This window comes from Filicampus tigris, chromosome 1, assembly GCF_054856515.1.
Source record: "Filicampus tigris isolate MCC_2025a chromosome 1, RoL_Ftig_1.0, whole genome shotgun sequence".
In the NCBI taxonomy this organism is placed as follows: Eukaryota; Metazoa; Chordata; class Actinopteri; order Syngnathiformes; family Syngnathidae; genus Filicampus; species Filicampus tigris.
In genome coordinates this window covers 41070008-41092320 of record NC_141217.1, presented here as the reverse complement: position 1 = coordinate 41092320, position 22313 = coordinate 41070008, and the positions used below count along the sequence as shown (strand labels likewise).

The 22313-nt window shown below is 46.7% G+C and overlaps 1 protein-coding gene and 1 long non-coding RNA gene across 5 annotated transcripts; one reads left to right on the top strand and one right to left on the bottom strand.

The window, feature by feature from the left end:
* Positions 1–460: 460 nt before the first annotated feature.
* On the bottom strand, positions 461–21237 carry LOC147154119 (von Willebrand factor D and EGF domain-containing protein). 4 transcript variants are annotated; one of them, XM_086041604.1, is made up of 33 exons: positions 21014–21237; positions 17773–17957; positions 17397–17625; positions 17255–17320; positions 16937–17172; positions 15896–15985; positions 15690–15822; positions 14501–14718; positions 13335–13408; positions 12988–13270; positions 11959–12152; positions 11021–11889; positions 10806–10945; positions 10568–10729; positions 10384–10488; positions 9951–10065; positions 9238–9503; positions 8930–9149; positions 8729–8866; positions 8309–8656; positions 8036–8164; positions 7727–7950; positions 7121–7565; positions 6944–7039; positions 5710–5805; positions 5534–5629; positions 4669–4764; positions 4167–4262; positions 3997–4092; positions 3285–3380; positions 3111–3206; positions 1891–1988; positions 461–823 (listed from the first exon to the last, which is right to left on the bottom strand). In XM_086041604.1, exons 1-33 carry the CDS (start codon positions 21087–21089, stop codon positions 761–763), a joined length of 5874 nt encoding a protein of 1957 aa, XP_085897730.1. In that variant the 5' UTR covers positions 21090–21237; the 3' UTR covers positions 461–760. The 4 variants fall into 4 exon arrangements, 3 of the variants coding, with proteins under 3 accessions (XP_085897730.1, XP_085897739.1, XP_085897747.1); XM_086041613.1 differs by having other exon boundaries at positions 10806–10942; XR_015088217.1 differs by lacking the exons at positions 461–823; positions 1891–1988; positions 3111–3206; positions 3285–3380 and having other exon boundaries at positions 4031–4092; positions 4167–4764.
* LOC147154118 (uncharacterized) lies at positions 16221–22124 on the top strand. Its single transcript, XR_015088228.1, has 3 exons — positions 16221–16243; positions 18782–18889; positions 22102–22124. It is a non-coding gene; the product is annotated as an uncharacterized LOC147154118 (long non-coding RNA).
* The last annotated feature ends 189 nt before the right edge of the window (positions 22125–22313 follow it).

The following is a 22313-nucleotide window of genomic DNA, read 5'->3' as shown; positions in this document are numbered from 1 at the left end:
GGACAAGTTGAAGTTTGCACATACTATGTGTCATCTTCCACAGCGCTTCTCCTGTACAGGGTCGCGGGGAGGCCGGCTGGAGCCCACCCCAGCTGACAATGGGCCAAAGGCAGACTACACCCCGACCGAACTGCTCGCCAGCCAGTCGCAGGGCACACACGCACAGACATCGTAACTGAGCGGGAACCGATCCCACGCTGCCCACACGCAACTCAGGCGTCACCATCAGTGACCCTGCACATACTATAAAAGAAAAATTGAGAGACCCCTCAAAAATGATTTATCCGATTTTGCTATATGTAGGTATTATATATTTAAATACATTCCATTTTTTTGGTTTTATCCTTTATTTGCCGGAAAACACTCAAAATACCCCCAAAAAGATCCATTCTTGCTTAGGTCTTTATTGTTCGCCCCCAACCCCACCCCCGAGCCGTATTATGTGCCTCTCTTTAACATATTATTATTATTATTTATTTTATTTATATAATTTTCTTATATGAAACAAGCATTACACAAAGACATCGAATTCTACAGGATTAGGATACGGTATATACACAACTGTGACACCGACACAAATAAATACATGGAAAGCTGAGTTGAACAATGAAATGTTAATGATCTTTGAAATGAAATATGATCCCCAAAAAGTGATATCGACAAAATCGTATCAGCATCAACACAACGTGATGCTAGCAAAATAGATAGCTGCCTCCTTGGGTTGGCATGCGCTCCTGGAAGCACATTCGTTGCTCTTCAGTTATTGGCGTGGAGAATGAAGATTAGCCGATGCCTCGGGATCGCCACGATCTCGACTCGTTACCTGGATGGTCAGCCGGAGGGAAAAAAAATAGGTGTGTGTTGTGTGTGTGTTTATTTTTGTGGATATGCATATGTACTGTAGTACACCCTTTACATGTGAAACCATATTTTATCACAGCTTTTCATGGGACAATTGTGAAGAAATGACACTTGGCAAGAACGTTGTACTCAAAAATAAGAATACTGCCAGGGAGCGGTAACGCCAAATTGAAGCCACCTGTTCCCCATTCACATTTGAGACTCGGTAACGCTAATGAGTCGCATGACACAGACACAGGGGAGGCAATGTGACTAATTGGGCCCTATTTAGACATTTTCACAAAGAGGTGCACTCACTTTTGTCGCCAGCAGTGTGGACATTAATCGATGTGAGTTGAATTGTTTTGAGAGCACAGTAAATATGTACCGGTACTAACTTGTGAAACAAGGTATACACTGGCTACTTTGCATTGGCCATGTCTTCGGTGACGTCCCATGAAAAGTAGTAGTTTGAATGTCAAGTGTCAGTGGGGAAAACGGTGTTGCATGACAAATGGCTTGGAAGGGAGATGGAAGGCTTAGCACAATTTACATGTCCACGGCTAAGTATGGAAGTGTCAATGGGGGACTGGCCAAATAATGGCCTTTTCTGTTGCTAAGGTTCACGTCACAGTCATATTCTTTCTGAGCTGACATTTAGCTAGCAGCCACCGGGCAGTCTTGTGATCTTCTGTCTACTTTTTTCTATGACATACTATATTTGCCCTCCGCCGGTTCAGCTGTATTTATTTTGACTTTACAAAACCCAAATCTTTTGTGTTTTGTTTTTTGTCATGGTGTTGGTTCAGGTCGGACGTAGTCAATCACTTTTCTGCCCCCCCCCCCCCCCCCCCCATTGCTTATTGATTTATTGGACAAACGGTATGGAATGGTCTGTGGAGACTACTCTTCATTACACAGGTCACATCTTGTTTTTTTTGCTGTTCAGACTTCAAAAAAACAGCGTGGATATGCAAAGTGGTGTCTTGCTATGCCAGCACTGTCAACAAGGCCGAAGAAATTAGAATGCCAAGTCCAAGTTTCTCTTACCTTCCTTGAGCAAAGAGCCCCTGACAATCCGCTGCGACAGGCGCACACGTTGGGCCTCACACAGCGGCTGCCGTACAAACACTTTTGCTGACAATGAGCTGTGGGATGACACACACACACACACACACACACACACGCACACAACAAATCAACTGAGCCCTCATTGTCTTTTGCAACTTGTTTATTACTGCGTCACCGACTTTGTTGCATCCAAAATGTTGTCATACTGCTGTGCGATGATGTCATGCTACTTATAGCTGAAGCCCCGAAATGGTCTGTCACAACGGAGTTGACAGTTCCAAGTTCCAGTTCATTAGGGAAAATAATTCCACAAAACCCATGAAAACCCCCCAAATACTAAAGAATATTAAGAGGGAAAAAAATGCAAAAATATGCAAATCCACGGGTACCAAAGTGGGGGTTGACTGTAGATTTACGTTGTAATATCACCATTTAACACTAGATGGTAGACATGTCTTTGTTGTGCTTACACTGGATCTTATACTACCTTATATTACAATGCGAGTAGGCCTCATATTTTTTGCGGATTTGGAATGATATGCAGGACGAACATAGTACCTCAATAATATTACAGTTTGGAGTGGGTTTTTGTGAAAAAAAAAAAAAAGCTGCTGTTCAGCAGTTTTGTGCTGTCTTTGAATAATATTTTTTATGCGAGAGTCCTTTACTCAAGAAAAAAAGTGACAGGATGTGGTTATTTTGTTGTTTGCTTCAAACCCTTGGATGTTCAATAGAGGTTTTTAAGAGCATTTTAAGAGCACATATTTTGTACGTCTGGACCCATTTTTTCCATATTTAAAACGGCATTTTTGTCATACACTTTGTTAGAAAGTGTGTGTGTGTGGTCCTATTGCCTCCACCCCCCCCCCCCCCAGTAGCACTGATGAAAAATTGTGCCCCCCCTCCTTCATTTAAGTTGCCAAACCCTGCTCTACCCTGTTTTCTCAATCTACCCTCCGTCCCTTTACTCTGTCTCTTTATCTCAACCAAACCGGCCGAGGCAGACAGTCACGCCCCACAGAGCCTGGCTTCGGTTTGAGGCTTCTTCCTTAGAGGGACTTTTTCTTTTCTTGCCTCTGTGACCAAGTGTTTGCTTCTGAGGGCTTCAGTTGACTTTCTTTCATGTCTGCGGAGTGTAATTTCTGACCTGCTCAATGTTTTACGTCCCTTAAGATAAGGTGAAAGTGATTGATACTCACGGATGTGGCACAGCATTCCGTGCCAGCCGGGCGCGCAGTGGCAGGTGTTTGGCCCCACGCACTCAGCCCCGTTCAGACACTTTTGCTCGCAGCCGGCTGCGAGGGCAAAGAAAATAAAGCTCAGAGGGATCCATCACGTGTGAACAAACGGCAGGAATCACATACACTTCTTACGTTTGTCACATCTCTTTCCATGCCAACCTGACGGACAGTCACAAACATCGGGACCAACGCAACGGCCACCATTTATGCACATGTGCTTGCACACGCCTGGAGAGAAGGTGAGCGGCAGTTGTGGGAAGGAAACAAGCGCAAATACTTTGTTGCTGAAGCAAAAAAAAAAAAAATGCAAGTAAGGTGTATTTTTCCCCCCTATTTTTTTGTCAGTTCACAACGTCAGCAAAGCTATGGGAAGGGAACATGTTGGATAAAATGCTTCTTATCCCCACCAAAATATTGGCATTGAAAAAGTCCTTGTCAAAGGGGAAGAAACGCATAGTGGGAGGTTAGATTAATTGTTGTTCGAGTCAAATCAAAACATCGGTGTTTTTGGATGGCCAGGCTAACATGTGCTGGCTAACATTGCTCAGTAGCCAACACCCTGATCTTAAACAACTGAAGTACACCGAATAAAAAATCAAATAGAATTCCTATCCATCATTGTAAGTGCTCACTTTTGAAATACTTTTACACATTCAATACTTAAGTAAAAATATACTTTTGACACCTACGAGCAGCAAACTACTCTACAAGGTGACTTGTATTTTTACCAAAGCTATTTTCTGTTAAGCTACTTGTACTTTTACCCACACCTCATTTTAAGGCACTTTACAGAGCAAGGCTGCTACATGCCAGGAAGGCAGTGTAAAAGCAGCCAATGACTGACTTTGTTGACAGCGTCTGCCGGTGTATCCCTGCGGGCACGAACAGACGTTATTCCTCATGCACAGACCGCCGTTCTTGCACGGTGGTGTGCAGATGGCTGCAAGGGGAGGAGACACCATCAGTGGCGCTGCAGCCAAACGACAGTAACACTTGTCATCCCGATGCACGTACCGTTTTGACAGCGGGCGCCGTAGAAACCGCGAGGACACCGGCAGGTGTCGGGCCGAATGCACAAGCCGCCATTCAGGCAGGCTGGAGAGCAAAGAGCTACAGAAAGCCGACATCAGCAGCGTGGAGACATCGCGGCCACGTCATACACAGAGATTCAACAGTTTCAACTGTCACTTCATGAAATGTTACGCATTTCAGTAGCGGTATCATTCCCAACCTCTATGACGATGCAGGTGGTGCTTTTTTCAAAGTGTTGTCTAATAACCTAACTCGAAAGACACGTTTCGCATTATTCCGTACACTGCAGTTTGTTCGACGTGAAATTGCTGACAAGCAAAATAAAAAGATCATCCGCGAGGAAAAATGGTTCCCTTTCGGTACAAAACATAGCAAAAGCGTACTGAAACCGCGGCCCAAAAACCAAAGTACGGACCGAGCCGGCCGTGGGTTAGCTGGACCGTTGCACCCCAAGTACACGCGGTTGTCTATTATCAATGCTCACCAGTCTCACAGGAAGGTCCACTCCAACCGGGCTGACACCTGCACTCATCTGGCGAGACACACCGGCCTCCGTTGTGACAGTGGCGGCTGCAAACCACTATGACCCACAACACACACATAAGCGCACCCTTCACCCGTGAAAACTACAAAGTCGGCTTTATCATAGTTCCGAAAAGTTGCAAACATTGCACAGCGGTACGTTGACTTGAACGTTTTTGTTACGTTACATTACATTCGGCCCATATACCAAATCAATATTGCCTATTGAAATGAATTGAAATGGGATCAATCCGTTGCAGCCCTCCACAAAACACAACGTTTTTGTGAAGTGTTTATTTATAATCAAGAAAATAGCATGCTGTTGTATAAAAACATAATTAAAGAGAACGTCTTGCAACAAATTGGCTTTATAAAAAGTGTAATTGCAGTACAATGGGACCAGCTGAGTCACAACAACAACATACGGTATGTAGTATGTGTGCCTTAATGGGGCGCGGCCTAGTGTGCAATGTCCAGAATATGGCCGGTTAGTTTTGGCCTAGTGTAGCCGCTGGCCAGTGTTTTCATTTTGTATCTGCGCATTTGGCTGTTTTGTACCGTTCACTACACTGCTGGTGAGCGCCCCGCCCAGCCGCCCGCCCGCCCCCCGCTTCACTGGAGCAGCATCATATCAAAACCTGGCTTGTCACTCAAGTTTGGACTTGCAACCCAAAGCAAAGAATAAATACATATAGACAATATAACCAGTCTTAACTCCAAATATGTGTACGTTTCATCAGCACTCTTAAGTCAAGGTACCACTGCACTGTATAGCGCTCACAACATGCACATGAAGGTTGACAGAGGTGGTCGTGCCGTGAACTCACTGGTTTCACATCGCGGGCCAACAAAACCGTAAGGACACGAGCACGTCTGCAATCCTGTGCATGTGCCTCCATTTTCACACGCCAACCTGCACGCACCTACACACATTTGACGTTCATTAGTGGCAGGAAGGTGTACGGAGGGTCTGCTCCACTCTGATGATGAAATGAATCTTTACCTTCCTGACAAGTCTCTCCATGAAAGCCGGCGGGACACTGACAAATCCCCGGAGCGACGCATGCTCCCCCATTCACGCATTCTGGTTCACAAATTGCTGAAACCACAAAAACCCGAGATTGAAAGAGTTCATGTGATCTGTGATCCTTTGGGTGACCAAATATTGCAGAGCATTTCATTTTTCTGTTGTGAATGACTTGTGATTTGTTTTCATGTTCCTGCTCCCTCTCAGCAACTTGCGTCTTGTCCAGGTGTGCCTCGTTGTCTTGTCAGCCTGTTTGTATTTAGTTCACTCTTTTCTTTAGCTGGTCTGAGTACATTGTCCTCTGTTGCCTGTAGCGTCACCTTTTATGGTAAGACTGCTCCCCAGGTTTCTTTGCTTCTTGGTTTCACACTTGTTTTCTTTGCTTTGTAACCAGGGGTCTTCAATCCTGTTCCTTGAGGGCCCGTTTCCGAGATGTTTTTCATCCCTCATTGCAGCAACGCACCCGACTCAAATGAGCAGGGTTGTTATCCGGCTTCTGCAGACCTTGCTGTTTATCTGATCATTTGGATCACTGGTGTGTTGCCGCAAGTAGACATGGAAAACATCCAGGACACCGGCCCTCGAGGAACAGGATTGAAGACTCCTGCTTTATACCGTATGTGCTTTGGTTTATAGTTTGTGTGCTCCTGCACTTGGTTGCCTTTTTGTAACAGATAGTAGACTTCACACAGATCTGATCAGCTAGAACGGATCAGCAGATATTTTGCATTTTATGCAAAATCGGTAATCGTTTGTAACTTCTAATTTCTTGCCCCAATTTTCTTCCCAATAATTTAGTTGTCACTGTTTTCCCTCCCATTCTCCTGTATAGAAATTTTAGGGTTTCATTATTATTATTTTCCCAATGCCTATCAACGGGGGCCATTTACTTGATTTTGGCCGGTTACAATCCCGTGCATTGACTGTACAGTAAATAAGTTGTTGAAATAGATTGGACGGATTGGTCCATCTTTTGATCAGATACTGTTTTTTTTTTGTTTTGTTTTTTTTAACTCGCTGATTGGTGATTGGTGAACGGCTCCAAAATCCTAATGGTGTAATAAATACTCTTCAAGATTCCCTTGAACTTCTGCCTTCTTTGCCTGTTCCTCTGCGGCTGGCTCCATCTGCCTTTTTGCCTGAACTGTGCCACGATGAACCCTCAGATGTAACAACAACTCGGAGTGTTTGAATGGAATTAGCAATTTACCAGTTTGACAGTCCAACCCAGAGTAACCTGCCTTGCAGAGACACGTGTCGGGAGCCGCACACTCCATGTTCCGTCCGCATGTATGCTTGCAAACAGCTTCGAACCCAAGAGCAGAGGACAATTTAAACACAAGTGCTCATCAATCAAATCATGGTTAGTTAATAAACTCAAACCCACCCCGACACCTTTTTCCATCGCCGATGAAACCAACAGGACAGCGGCCACATTTGGAATTGCCATCCAACGCTACATTGCACTGGACGCCAGGAAAACATGGCTGGTCAGCACATGGCACCATGTCTTCCTTTTCCGTCACATGACTTCTGATCCGCGCTTGGATGGAAGGGGTCTTCTGGAGAAATGGGCTGTGATGTGGCGTTGTCAGGGTCAATACCGCCTCTTCCCTGTCTGCAGATAACTCAGAGTCAGGCAGCGAATAAGACAAAGCTCCAAGAGTTCCCTTAAGAGGCCATGCAGGTCCCGTCCAGGGCTTGGTCCGGCTAGACGCCACATAGTTGAGAAGTGGATGTGTTGACTGTCTGGGTTTTGTCACAAGGCCAGATTGACTTATTAGGCGAGGAGATGGTGGAGTTGCTTTGTAGAGTACGGCTTGATCAGAGACCTAAGACATGACCACAAACAATAGAAGGTTTAGTTTAGGAATCATGTGATGCTTTCACCTAGCTGAGACTCACTTTTGGGCCTGTCGCGTTGGGTACCGCAAACCCCTTTGGAGGGTGTGGCATTGTCTCTGTAGGTGGCAGCAATAGAAAGAACACTCACCGTTGATCTGACAACATCATCGGTGTCCACTTCCCTCCTTCCGGTACCGCCTCCTCTCCCTACAGGTGAAGCTTGACGTGATGTGGCATCTCTAGTGACAGACAAGCGTTTGATGCCGTCTCTGGAAGTTAGGGCATGTAAGTGGAGGTTGGACACCTTGCTGCTATTGTGCGAGGACTGGCTCCTTTGGCCTGCCGCCTGCCGCTGTGAAAGGTGATTGGATGCTGAAGAAGCAGAGAAGATGAGGGCATTACCACTGAGTCCTCTGTTAAAACAGAACTGGGCTCCCACTGTGTTCAACTCCCTTACCCGCCTTCATGCAGATTCGCCCATTGCCGTGAAGGCCGGGTGGGCAGCGGCCACAAACATAGCCAACATGCGGCGGCCGTCTGTTGATGCATTGGACCCCGGGGAAGCAAGGCCTGCTGGCACACGTTGCTGTGACGTTGACAGGCAGAGAAAACAAAGTATTGAGGGACAAAAGCTCCCTTAAGAGAGAGATCATTTCAAGTCATCTCCTCGTTCACCTAACGTTATTACAACTCTTGCCAAAGGCCTCCCCAAAAAAACGGTGTTCCTCACCTGCAGCTGGTTTTCCAGAGTTTTGCATCACACTGGTTTTCTTCGCATGAGCGGTGGCGATTTGTGGCGGACCAACCTTGACTGGGTCAGGTGATACCCCGGTCGTATTCTTGGAAGTGCCACTGGTTGTATGACTCGGCAAGACAGAGCTCAGGCTCATTCCTGAAGCTCTTCTCCATGTTGTGGGTTGGGACTGTGGCAGTTCAAGGGGTTCCACTCTTGGCATGATCTTGGCAACCTGGATTCTTGGGTGGAGTGTAGTTGGGCTCCGCATCAGAATTTCTTTCACCTTGTGGACAGAAGTTCCTGGAGCCATTGTGGGTGTGACGGTGGCTGACTTCATGTCCACTTTATGAAGGAGACCGATTATGTTAGAGCACTTAATGTAGCTAAAGCTTGTGAGCGTACGAACATTCTTACCAGTGCATTTTGTACCATTTCCCAGCATGCCTTGGGGACAAGGACCACAGTTGTAGGAACCATGACTGTTAAGGCAATGGACTCCTGGGAAACAGGGAGTCCCCTTGCACTCGTCTATATCTTCCTGGCATGTTGCACCTGCAGACAGATGGAAGTTAAAGTAAACCGCAGCACACCAGATCCAGAATGAAACTGTGGTACCTGTCAGCCCTTCAGGGCAGTAGCATCTGAATCCACCATCAGTGTTAATGCAAGTTCCTTCCGCGCAAGGTGCCGATAAACATTTGTCGACATCTTCATGGCAGAGGTCGCCCTGTTTCCCTTCAGGACATACACACAGGTACTTCCCACTGCCAGCAGGGAAGGTGAAATCAGTTGCACACGTGCCTCCATTCTGACATCCGCATGGCACCACATGGATCTATGCAGAAGCAAACCAGTAATGTGCATCGAACAAAACGAATCCTTCACGTCATTTTGATTATTTGTTTGCGATCATGCGGAGCCACCTTAACCATGAAGCTGCTTTGGGCATTGCACTCATCCGATAGCGTCAAGCGGAAGGTTGACCGAATCAATTCCTCTTCGGGAGGCGATGGGACCCTCCAAATAAGGAGCCCAGCAGGCGAGAGGATGGCACCCTTTGGTCCGTTGGCCAGCTGAAAAAGTAGGGCTGAGCCTTCTGGGTCCGACGCGGCAAACTGGAAGACAAAGTTCTCTCCTGCGAATGTCCGCAGCTCGCCCTGAGGTTGATGGAAGGTGGGCGGCTGGTTGACTGGAAAAAATATTGTTTATATCCAAGAGTGCTGTCCAGATTATTTTTTGAATCTATTTTTTGAGACTCTGGTAGTGTTGGTAAGTGTTAACATTATCTAGCTTGTCATTGACTTCCTGCGGAGGTTAAACAACAGGTGCATGCTGGGAGAGATAAACCTCGGCCCCTTTCATCTGCTCATTGTGGCAAACATGTTCTCAGTGGCCTGACCTCAAAGTGAGATCAACTGCTGTCTGTCTTCTAGCAGCAGAAGCATTGACTCTAGAACACAAACACTGTGATGTGATAAAAGGGCGCAAGCACAGACGTGGACCCCCGCTTGCTGCTGCCGACTGTTGAGGCCTGCAGCTATGTGAGCATGTTTTTGGTAATTCCTGCAGTCACTTAGCGACTGATCTGCCCACTAATGACAGGGCTGAGAACACTTATGGAGGCACAGCACTGTACCTTGATTGAGTGACCAGGTAAATTTTGAGGTGTCTGGGTCACAGAGAAGGCACGGACTTCCTGGATTGGAGTCTCCTTCTGCAAAGCACATTCCGTCAATGTTACACGTCCGGTCCTGCCAGAGACACATTGGCAAAGAAATAGACCATCAAAAGCGACATCTTGGTTCTGCGGCTTGTGGCGAGTTCAGGTAGACTCCTCTTTGCGACCTTATTTTGTAAAACCTGTTCCAGTGTCAACAAACCCCCAACTGTCTTTATTTTATGGTCACAAGCAGCTGCTACGTGTTGGGAAAGGGCAAACAATGTCTGCTTTGGTCATCAGTGGACCCCCACTGACCATCACTTTCCAGTCCACAAAGGCAATTCCCGATCGACTAACAGAGGGAGACCAAGAGATTGTGGCATGGCTTTTGCTTCGCCATGTAAGTTACCTTTAATTTGCAGATTCCTGAGCGAGATACTATGCACACTTGACAAATGCCGTCATAGATTGTCAGCACCTTGGCTAAACTGTACTGGGAGCCATCGTTGGTCACCTGAGGAGAAGGTCGGGGGAATAGTTAGGACAACAGCCAATAACCAACTATACTTATGATGTGATTAAAGCAGCTGTACCCTAATCTCCCAACGTGCATATGGTTTTTCATCCATCATGAATTCTTCTGTGCTGACGGCTTCACTGCTCAACGATGGGACGCCACAGTCCAAAGCTTTGGAGCTGAGGAAAGTGGCTCTCGTTCTCTGTTGTTCCCCTGGAAGCCAAATGCCATTCACATACTGGAGAGGGACATGTCCACGTTTAGAGAGAAGAATATGATTTTTGGGAATACTTGGGAACCTGACGCTCGCTCACCTTCAGTCTGGTGGCGTGGCAGCTCAAGTCAGGTGACTCACTGAAGCCCAGACCAAAGACCCGTACTTTCCGGCAGTCAAATGTTCTGAGGTCACAGAGGCCACCATTTTCCAGATCAATTACCTCTACTGGCTGGTCTTCTCCAGTGAGAAACAGAGACAGGAATTTTCAGTACACAGCATTCAATTCCAAGTATGGTGATGGAAGACACTCACCGATGGTTAAGCTGCAGTCATATGAAGTGAAGCTTCGGTGACACTGGCAGCCAAATTCTGTGCACACTCCATTGCCGTTGCAGAAATTGGGGCAGCGCAGTACCGTCACCACCTCCCCGGGGCGCCCTGGGTGAGCTAGCAGCCTGTGCTCTCTTTGGGCCCTGTTTTCCAGCAGCCTCCTCTCACACTCGTTCGCTAGGTAGGGTAGCATTGCCTCGTCCCAGCCCAGGTCATCTTTTAATTGTAGGTCTAGGATGCAGAGATTCACAGCTTCTTCAAGGCGACGTCCCAGCAGCTCACGGCACACAGTGCCAACTGTGGAGTTGGACAAAGCTGTATGGCACACCTCCAGTGCTTTGCCAGAGGTCAGGCCACTTGGTGTGGGCCACCGAGGTTGGGCTTGCGGTCGCGCTTTTACGAGGTGATCTTCGGGGAAGAAGTAGGCAAGGTGCTCCAGATCAGCCTGGCTGATGCTTTGAGAGGCCGAGTGGAACTCAAACATTGACTGTCTCTTGAGTCTGTCATCAGATAGCGAATGGTCATCTCTGAACTCTTCATCATTGTGGTCATTGAAATGATGGACCCTTCCCTGCAAGGCAAGACTGGAGGACATGTTCAGGACGATTCCCCCTCTGTCGGCACTCTTGACGTATTCCATTGTGGTATCCAGTGAGGGAAACACAGATGTATAATCCACATTGTCCTGTGCAATGCAGTCAGAGTAAGTGGATGGACCAGATACATGCCTGGCTCCTTCATCCGAGGAGGGAAAAGAACTGTATCCTTTCTGGCACCGACAGAAAGGTCTCCTTTCCTCTTGTCTCGAACCTGGGGGCGTTTTATCGAATAAACTCTCACCGGGAGCTATCCTAACCCAAACATGTACACGTGTGAGTCAAAGCCCAAAAACAGCGATAGTAAACGATCATATGACCCACCTCCAGTCCTCTATGAATGCATGCAAGTCATCATGGACGCCTTCGTAGCCATGGATGTCATTGTTGCTATTGCGATCAAAGGTGCCGCAGAGGCCTTGCGTGTTGCCAAAGTCAACGCTTGGTGCACGGACCGACAAGCTCATCCCCCAGTCGTCAACATCGGCTCGGACAAAGGCCCCAGAGGGAAAGATCATCTGCAATGAGAGTGGCGGCAGCCAATGCTACTAGGACATTTCATAATGTTTGTAAAATATTGGTGCTCGGATACTTTCAGGTGGCAGAACACAAGTGACTACTACTGACATGAATTAAGCCCATGACAAAAATGTTAGTGTTTGATGTTCCGCCACCAGAAAAGAATAATATTTCCCCAAATATATAGAAATAAATTAATCCAGCGCAAATATTTCTCAGAAAAGATTGCTAGACACCCTGATGGTGGAGTAACAACTTCTACATTGACAGACTGTCAAACAAATCTCCGTCATGGGGTTTGTGCAAAACATTTTCTCACAGGAATGTATAAAATGCGTGGTTGGGTAGTTTTGGAGTCAGATAGCAAAACATAATGGCTAGCCTTCTAACATCAGCTATCTCTACAGCGTGCTTTCCATTTCATTGTCAAAAGAGCAAGTCTGTACCATTAATCCATGCAACTGAAAAGTCAAGCTCAAGGTTTTCATTGTCTTCTTGGTAAGATAAAAGGGAAATGGACAAATCTATCCCAGCCGAACAAATCCTACGTCAAACAGTCACCAAAAGAGCTACTCAATAGTAGGCTAGGACTTGGCTCATTTACAACACATGGTGGCACCATCAACCATGACCAAAATGAAGGCAATTGATTTATTTCTACCTCCTAAATTAATTAGCCAGTCCCTCATTGATCATGTTAATTACCCACAGTCTAAATTTCAACCTTGTCTATTTTTGAATCAGCTTTTGGCACCAGGCTACATATGACATCATTGTGACATGACCTATTCGACACAAATATTGATCAGCTGATTTGCAAGACTGGATACCTACAGTGACCTTCTTGCCCTGATGAGATTCCAAAACGCGGACACGGCCACTATTGGTGTGCTCTCCGCCAAGGACTTTCACAGTGAGCTTTGGCCTCGTTTCCTGCTGTTGGCCATTGCACATGTCAATGATGGCGACATCGTTACCCTCTCGCGCCGCAATGCCACAACTGCAAGCCACGGCGTAATGCCGGCTGCCGCAGTCCCACTGCCGAGTGTGGACCTCAAAGTCCCTGGCGAGGCTCCGGTACAGCACAAAGGTGCCAGTCTGATGGTTGTCGTAGTGCCTGCACAATGACCGACGAGAAAGCTGGTGAATGTGTCTTTTGATGAGGTCTCTCTGTCCAATACCTGCCATCCAGCGTGATGACATGTGGGTCTGTCAACGAGTAGCAGATAGAGGTGGGAACATCCTGAACTGTGACCTGTAGGCAGGAGAAGGAGAACAAAGACAAGAGGGTTTTGCCCAATGACATTTTGACCCCTGCCTTTGATGCTTTCATGGAAAACAGATGCAGAAGTCGTCTCAGAACCGACAAGACGTCAGAACCAAACCTAATGATCACGTAAGATCATCCCGCCCTTTACTTTTCTATAAGTCTCATGAAGCACTTCATATCTTGTGTCTATGTGAACAGAGAACACTGTGGTTTCATTTAGTTATACTCTAATTAGTCATGAAATTGAGTGGCCCTCATTAAAGCGATGACCTTCAGTGATCCCACAGCATTCCTCAAGGACCTCCTCACTCACTCTGAAGAGGATTTAGAGGCTCTTCAAAAACCCTCAAGTGCCTCCATTCATGTAACTGCCCACGTCACTTAAAGAATGTTATGCATTTTTTTCCACAATTAGAACAGTTCCCAGATGTCATGCTTTCATCAAAATACCCCAAGGATCAAGAATTTGTTGTCTTACTGAAAGCAGCCTACTATGATTTCAAGCTTACATACTGTTGAGCCATTTGTGAGTCCAGCTGTTGTTACGGATGGGGGAAGCCTAAGCACCGTGACTTGAAGGGCTACTACTTGCGGGAGGGACACGAGAAACAAGGTGGGGACGTAATAATAATAATAACAATAATAATAATACTGATGATGATAATAATGATAGATCTAATTTGTGAAGTACTTTTTATTTGTAAATCAGCCCAAAGGGGATGCCGCAAATTTGGCTCTCTCATACATACATTTTCAGAAATAGGCCGATAACTCATTGGGTGTGAATATGTCTGAAAATAAATCTGAAGATTTACTTGGGTGTCCATATTCACACCCAATGAGTGGGAAGGCACTATGAAGACCCAAATATTTATAGCCAAGCAATTAAAGAGTACATTGTCCATAATATATCTCCTTTAAAATCCACCAGAAGCAACAGCACTTTTAAACCTTTCAGCATTTCCTAAAAAAGCTGGAAAACCCTTAAACGTGCTCTCATCAACTCTCGCAAGAAGTGAAGGAAGATGCCGAGACGGTGCTAATTCAATGTTTGATGTAACATCAACAAGAACTGACTTTGAGCGACGTTGGCATGTGGCTCCTCCACAGTTGCGATGTGCTGTGTTGAGGCAGGGCGCTGATCAAACTGATGCGGCTTCCATCGCGCGTGAAGTCGGTGACGGCGGTGATGAAGAATGACGCCCGGCCGCAGCTTCCCTCGCTGCAGGCGGTCGGACGGAGCCGCACCTGGCAGGCAGACAGTACCACGTTGGAGACCTCAAGTCCGAGGCCATCTGTGGACGCAGGGGCGAAGAGGGTGAGGTCTCGGGGTTGTCAATCGGTGACAAACAGCCTGCGAGGGCAATTGCACGTAAGGCAGCAATTTTAATCACGATTAGTTTCTCAAATTTCTCTCCAACGGGTTGATATGATTCCATCATAATCCTGACATTAGTGTAGTAAAAAATCCACATTACAAATCTCTACCGACTTGCCTATTTATCAGAGTGGAAGCGACTACTGTTTGTGTGCGCCGTCCCGCTGACATTTCTATTCTTTGGGTGGTGCAAAGCAATGCAACACAATAAATACGGCAGAGTGAACATTGAATTTACTGCTGGCGTTTGAAATGAAAACAATTCAAACAAGTAAATATCTCATGCAATCCAGTTGCTTATGTTTGGACCATTACTTGATCTAGATCAGGGGTGCCCACATCCGGTCCTCGAGGGCCCCTATCCAGCCTGTGTCCCTCCTCCAACACACCTGATTCAAATGACCAGGGTCATTAATAACAAAGCTTGCTGATGAGCTGATCGTTTGAATCAAGTTACTTGGAGGAGGGAAACATTTGAAATAGGCTGGATGGGGGGGGGGGGGGGGGGGGGGGACCCTATGAGGACCAGACTTGGGCACCCCAGATGAGTAAAAAGTGTGTGTTTTGTGGCCTTCCTCTTTTGGCATGTGAAAGAATCACTAAATTCAGTTTAGTTGTATTGAACTTTTAGCTTCAATGCATTTGCATTTAATCCTGAAGTTGTTTTTAAACATTTGCCGTGGTATACATTTTTCTACTAAATGTACAGTACATTTGAATTGAACCAGTGTTTGCGTAAAGTGTGTTTCTATGTACTTTGGCGAAGTGTTCAGGTTCGAACAGTGCAGGTGACCGTGCCGGTCTGCGTGCCTTGCTTTCATTAAACGGCTGTCCAGACTTCCTGTATGTTTTACACGTTGTTGATCAGCGAGAAGCAGCTAATCTCACCTGGGTCGTGCACACCCAGCACCAGAGGGACTCCGCACTGGTCGAGGTCGTCGCAGGGGAGAGGCACAGTGCTGTGGACTCTGACCTCATGCTCCTCGCCATTCTCGGCTATGTGAAGCGACTCCACGGAAAACTGGAGAAAAGCAGCCGACTGAGCTTTGCTACCTTTCCGCCTTCACTTCAAAGACCGGCGATTGCCTGTGCACCTTCAGCCCGGCGTAGAAGGCTTCGCTCTCCCTGGCAGAAGATCGACTGTGGTTGACACCGACTCGGAATGTGGACACGCTGCATGAGAACTGCAAGACAAACATCAACAATCTTTGACTTGTGAGGTCTCGCACGCAGGTTTTTTTTTCCAGGACCAGACAATATGTTTGTCATCCATCAAAACATTTCCCCACCAGCACAGTGACAACATTAAACTGACCTCGCACCCTACTCTCCAATCAAGTTCTGGAGCGCAAGGCCCTGTGAGCAAGCCCACTGGAGCATGTTCCAGCCACGAGTTAATCCCACCCCAGAGCCCAAATACGGCAACCCGGCGGTCCACAGCTGTGAGTATGACCTCACCTCAGTGTCACTTCTTCATATTTGCTGGTAACATGTAATTGCTCCAGGAAATGAACCGATAAACACATTATCATGTTATTATCAACAGTGCACGTAATGCTAAAAGATGTTTCCTGCTGCGCCATTGTGACACCAATGGCGTGCGAAAAGCATGTCGCCACTCGCTCCTTAGACTGACGAGAAGATTACAACCTTGCACGTGGCAAGGCGGGGGTGTTCTGTCTTTTCCTCTGAGGGTCGCATACAGAACCAACGTGACGTTCTTCATTTATCCTGAAATTATTTAAATTGGTCTTGGTTACCTTGAAAAACCGCATCACAGAAATAAGGCAAATACAGTTATTTCACATTTTTTCCGATTTTGCGGTGGCCCACTGCCTTGCCTCGCACTCAAATAAATCCGCAGATCTCCACATCCACGACCAAAACAAGAGCAATCTGTAGGAAGACCTTGACACAGCTGAAAGTGAAGCCAACATCACGAAGATTGCAAATGGCCTTCAGGTTGTAGTTTGGACAGCCGCGATTGAAACATTTCAAGCATCAGCAACAACTGCAGGGAGGGAGGAAAGCATTGCTAACCTCGCACTGCGGTCTGTCCTTTGGAACTGGCTGCGAGGGGTCAACTTCATCCACCAAAGGGGGTCAAACCGAAAACGGCATCTGGCAAGTATTACCGTCTCTCCTAGTGTGAAGTGAACGCCGTCCATCCGCACCAGCGAGAAGGTCTTCATTGTGGACTCTCGGCGGATCTCGGCCTTCATGCTGCGGCTGATGTGCCGTGCCCACACCACATGGAAGCCTAGCGGTTGGCCCGATGGCGGCGGGATGAAGGAGCACCTCAAGTGGACGCTGTGGCCGATAGGCTCCGGGCTGATGAGGGGCCGGGACGGCAACGACGGCGACACGGCGGCTTTCGGCAAGGAGGCAATCTGACAGTTAGAGCAGCTGCGTACGTGTCTGACAACACAGTCGTTCTTCTCAACTGAGTTCACCTTTGCACCGACCGTTGAGCTCCACCTCACCCGGCGGGCAGAATCCGGGCGCCAAAGTTGGAGCAACTGAACAGCAGAGAGATTGGGGTCACACATTGGGGGACAAACACTCCCAACGGGACGATGAAGCCGATGGCCACACCTTGGGCGCAGTATCCCATGCATCCTTGAGTGGGCTGCAGGTAGTAGAGCAGGAAGTTGCCGCAGTTGCGTATGGTGATGGGGATGCGGAAGAGGCAGCAGTCTTTGGTGCTGCCGTGGAAGAACTGCCAGGTGGCGCAGGCAGACAACTGGAGGATCTCGCCAGGCCTCGGCAAGGACTTGCCCTTCAGTGAGAGCCACACGGGCGCCTGCGTCCCGCAGCGATTCATCTGCCCCAAAAGTGACAAGGGCGCTGGCACTCGTGTAGATTTGCGCTTCCCTTCCTCTTCGTCTTTCGTATCGCTTAAACATTTTCCAAAGAAGATCGTGCCTATTGCTGCGGATGCGGCTGTTGTGTCATACCATGTGTGACATACCTCCACGCAGTTGGTGGGCATCTCTGCCGGCTTGTTGTTGATCTTGAATCGGTACCAGCCCGGTGCCAGCGAGTGGTCACACACCAGGTCCTGGATGGCCGTATTCTGGATCTCAGTGGAGTCAAAGTCTACGCTGCGGTAGGGGTTCCGCAGTGTGCCGTGGCCTCCTGGGAAACACTCTGGCGCTGAAGAAAAAGCCAGGAAATGCTTTTTAGTTCTGTTTCCTATGAATCTGATTGCCACCGCTACGTCTCGGTCTGTAGGTCAAAGAGGTCGTGAGGATGGACACAGCTAATTCCTCAAAGTGTGCTGGTGTTAAAAAGGAACATCTTAGCTTTCAACGTTGGACGTGAGGTAGAAAGCATTTTTTTCACAAAGCAGAACAGTTCCCAGGTGTCTTTGCAGCATGCTTGTGATGTCAAAATAGTCTTGAGGATCAAGAATTTCAGAATACTCTGACTGTTTTTTTTGTCTTGCTGAAATTAGCCTGCTTTGACGGGGCTCTCCTGTTTCATGCAATTGAGATGCAGAGCTAGGAGTGTCTGCATGTTGACCCCTTACTCTGACGCCTGAAGTTTATGGACTGTATTTCCTTTTGTGGAGTTAGCACATCACCAAACGCTTATCAGAAGCTGCTGTTAGCTAATGCGAAGCTCTGCATCCAGCCAAACTCAATGCAGCTCCGGTTGCTTTTTGGCTTTGACATAACGTCGTCTGGCTTTAGCTTGTAAATGCCAGATTTTTGCCCACCCTCCCTACCAAGTCATTTGCAGAAAAAAACGTTGTGGTGGTGGTTATGTAAATGAGTCACAATGGTGGTAGGTAGGGTCAAAAAACTTCCCATGATGGGAATCAACCGACATGTATTTGAATTAGGCAGGAAAACATGCAGTATCAGCCTAATCCTGACTGAAACAATCAGGCAAAAATAAAGGCTGGACTGAAGCAAGCTTGAGGTACCGTATTTAATATTCGATTCTACATTGATGTTTTTCATTTTCAACGACAGAATTATTGATTCAAGCACAGCATCCAAATGCAGCAGAGAGAAGCGACTTTCCAGACCGCTCCGCTCCCGTCTGAAACCTCCTGTGTGGGTCAGAAGTGAGTCGACGTGGTAACCTAAACAAAGAGAACAGGATGTTCTTTCCCCTTCTTCAGAAACAAAAAAGAAACTTGTTACTTTCCCTGTTGGAGCAAAACAATCACAGGGGATTTGGGGGTCTCGAATGGGGGGGCAGCATGTGTTCTTTCTTGCTAACCTAAACAGCCTCTTAAAAGCTGATGTTTGCCTCACCGCTGACTTGCTGGGAGGTCAAAGGTCATCCAAACACACATGTCAGATGAGAGACAATGGTTGAGACTTTGGCTCCCGGCTGAACTGCTTCAATTGGAGGCTTAATAAGTTTACAGAGTCTCGGAGGGCGGGGGGAAGGGGGGGGGGGCGCTTCTTAACCGGCCCCTGTGGAGAAAAGGAGAGCAGGGAGCGCGAGTTTGGGGGGCCCGACTTCCCAGACGTGCCCCTCTGGTTACTTAGAACACAAGATGATTATCGGGGAGCGTGGCTTTAGCACAACTGCGGTTTTAGTTTTTCCCAGCCAGAGGGGCCGTCACTCAACGCTCGGATACGGCCCAGGAACACTTACTGACATTTTGAGATGGTTGAGAAACGTCCACCTAGCTTTACAGCCCTTTGCTTTACTACGCTGACGTTAAACTTTACGACTGCAAGCTTTGATGTCTCACAGGAGAAAAGGGATATGAGCAAGATGGCCATTTAAGTCGTGACATTATGTGGTCAGGAACAACAGAGCAGGGGAAAAAAAATCATCAAGAAAGAAAACATAACAATACACAAGAATCATCCCGTTCCTAGTGCGGCTAAAGCTGTGTTCAAAATATTCTAACGGGGCTATTGGCGGCATGCCAGCCAATTTTTAGCATATGCGAAAAAAAGCATTTATTTCATGCGGCCTTATTTGAAAACAAAAACCAAACTGGTACCTTGTATAAGTTATCAATTAACTTTCCACTAAACACTTTCCAATAATAGTGTTGACATGTGAGAAAAAACTTAGCCGAATGGAGTTGAATCCATATTGCTCTGGTAGCTGATGTTCACTGCTTCCACTAACAACATGGCTGTGAACAGAGATGAGCCACGTTACAAAAGCGCAGTCAGTGTTGACAATTTTCCAATTTGGTCACTACAGCAAATTTGATTTGTCCAAAAAGCAACTAGTGACTTGCATTCCCGCTAAAAAAAAGACAAACAACATGACTACAATTATTTTCATAATCTCTTTCGTTTGACAAGAGAGGCGATTGGTGGAAAGCAATCATGGAGCAATGATTTGTCCACATATTGGAAATTTTGACCTGAGGTATGTGCTTCCAAGCTGCAAATATTTTGCTGAGGTTTCCTTGTCTCAACTACTCTAGATGAGCAAGAGCATGAGAGAGCTACAAATGCTGCACAAGTGCAGGTTTGTAAGATTTGAGTGATACGTCACAATCATATCAGAACTTTTGATTGGCCAAGCCAACGTACTGAAGTACGTTGCTACCTTGACTTCTGAGTGTCCCAATTTACAAATTTCTCAACTTAAAAGCAGTCGGTTGGTTGATTTCTTTTGTTTTGAGAGCCACATTTTGTGCTTCAGGTATGCCACTGCTTGCCTGACGTGAAAAAGATAAAGGCACACACCAAAAGGCACACTACAGTATGTGTGTGTGTGTGTGTGTGTGTGTGTGACTCTCATCTTAACCCGTTGAGGCGTTTTTATTTTATTACCGTTTTATTCTTCATATTCTCTAATTTCATTTATTATGTTTTTCTACAACTCAGTACTATTTTTCCTTTAGTAAAAATGTAACCATTTTTTTGAGGGGCGGTTCGGATGAAATTGATTAATGGCATATGAAAAATATTCATTGTGGAAAATAAATTTGATATCCAAATAAATTGATGACAACTTGTACCTACCTACCGCCAGGTTACGGCACAGAGAGCGGGTGAGAACTACCCACAGTAGTGGTGTAAAAGTAAACACTGATGGTCTTGGTACACTCGCCTGTCCTCGGTGCAGACGCGCGTGGGTTCAGTTCCCACCGATTGCCGGTATGAATCTTAACATTAATGGTACCTTGTCCGTATGTGCCCTGCGATTCAGTCCTACTTGTAATCCGCCTTTAACACCTGGGATATACCCCAGTTGTATGAAATGCGGGATCTACTCACCCTGTTGCGCAAACGCCTGCGTAGCAAGCAGCAGCATAAACAAATCAGATATCAAAACGCGCCCTGCAGTCTTCATGGTTGCGTAGGGGGAAAAAAATACGACAGGCGGCCTTCAGTAGCGCGGTTCCATCGGAGGTCGGACGCAAAAGTTGCAAAAAGCGAGACGGGCGACAATCTCGAGCCTGAACTTTGCGCGGATTTTTTTCTTCGGAGAGTGCGGCGCTTTGCTCGTGTGCAAGATGTGCAAGGAGTGGGGGAGAGGGAGCTAGGAGGCAACAAGGAGCGTGGCTGTGGAGGAGGAACCCCTCCACTCAGCACTCACTAGCAGACCATTCAACAAGGAGAAAGAAAGATGCTGGGTGGAACGAAGAGAACAAGCATGAACTTTCCTGAATGTGTCAAAATGGATGGGTGACATTTGCTTCAATTGGCATTGGCTTCTAAACGTAGGTTACTTGAGCCTTTCCATGCCAATGAACCCAATTTGAAGAATTGCTGTCGCAAACGATTTGTTTACCTCATTATTTCCCACCTCTGGTGCGGAGCTAAACATCGGGTGCTGCGCAGAAAGGAAGGAAAGAAAGAAACCCGATCACAGAGCTGAGAAGAGAAGCAGGTGTGCATGCACTCGTCTTGTGAGACATTCTCACGGCACATTTCTCACGGCTGTGGGGACACCTGGTCTTGTTTCAAAACAGGTTGCAGTCGTTTACAATAATGCATTTCACAGCAGAACCTACGCCTCTGTGGCTATAGGCCGACTTTGTTACCGTCGTTGATTTTCCAAATACATTTTACATAGAGCGGAGAAAACAGGGAGCCAGCTGTGCGTGAGGAACAAGGGTCAAAGGAGCATTAACGACGACGACAGCAACAAAACGAGACAATGATATTTTAGAGAATTATTTGTTAACATTTTATAACAGCTAGAGGGAAACTGTTTGCAGTTTTTTTTAAATTGTGAGAAGTTATCAAAACTCGTATTTAAAATTGACATTTAAAACGTTTTACTTTTGTATTTAAGTACATTTGAGTCTGTACTTTTGCTGGAGTGAAGGGGTTGAATTAACTAAACGTGACTTTTACAGTTGTTTTGCAGCTCGACGATAAGAGAGGCGTTGCTGCCATCGCGTGGATCTTTGAGAGAATTGCTTACACGGGCGAGAGGAGATGACGCCACATCAGGTTCGAAGTCCAGCCACCCCCTCTTTCTATAACGTTATTAAATACTGTAGCGTATTTCCAGGGTTTAAGAGACCCAGTTAGTCAGTTCTCCCCAACCTTTATTGAGCCGTGCAAG

Bases quoted from the DNA above. Each gene is read 5' to 3' on its own strand.
- LOC147154119 (XM_086041604.1), bottom strand. From the start codon at position 21,089: ATGAAGACTGCAGGGCGCGTTTTGATATCTGATTTGTTTATGCTGCTG. The intron at 17,321-17,396 runs GTGTGGCCATCG...TCTGCTGTTCAG, and splicing joins CATGGGATACTGCGCCCAAG to TTGCTCCAACTTTGGCGCCC. The intron at 7,951-8,035 runs GTAAGGGAGTTG...CTGCTTCTTCAG, and splicing joins GCGAATCTGCATGAAGGCGG to CATCCAATCACCTTTCACAG.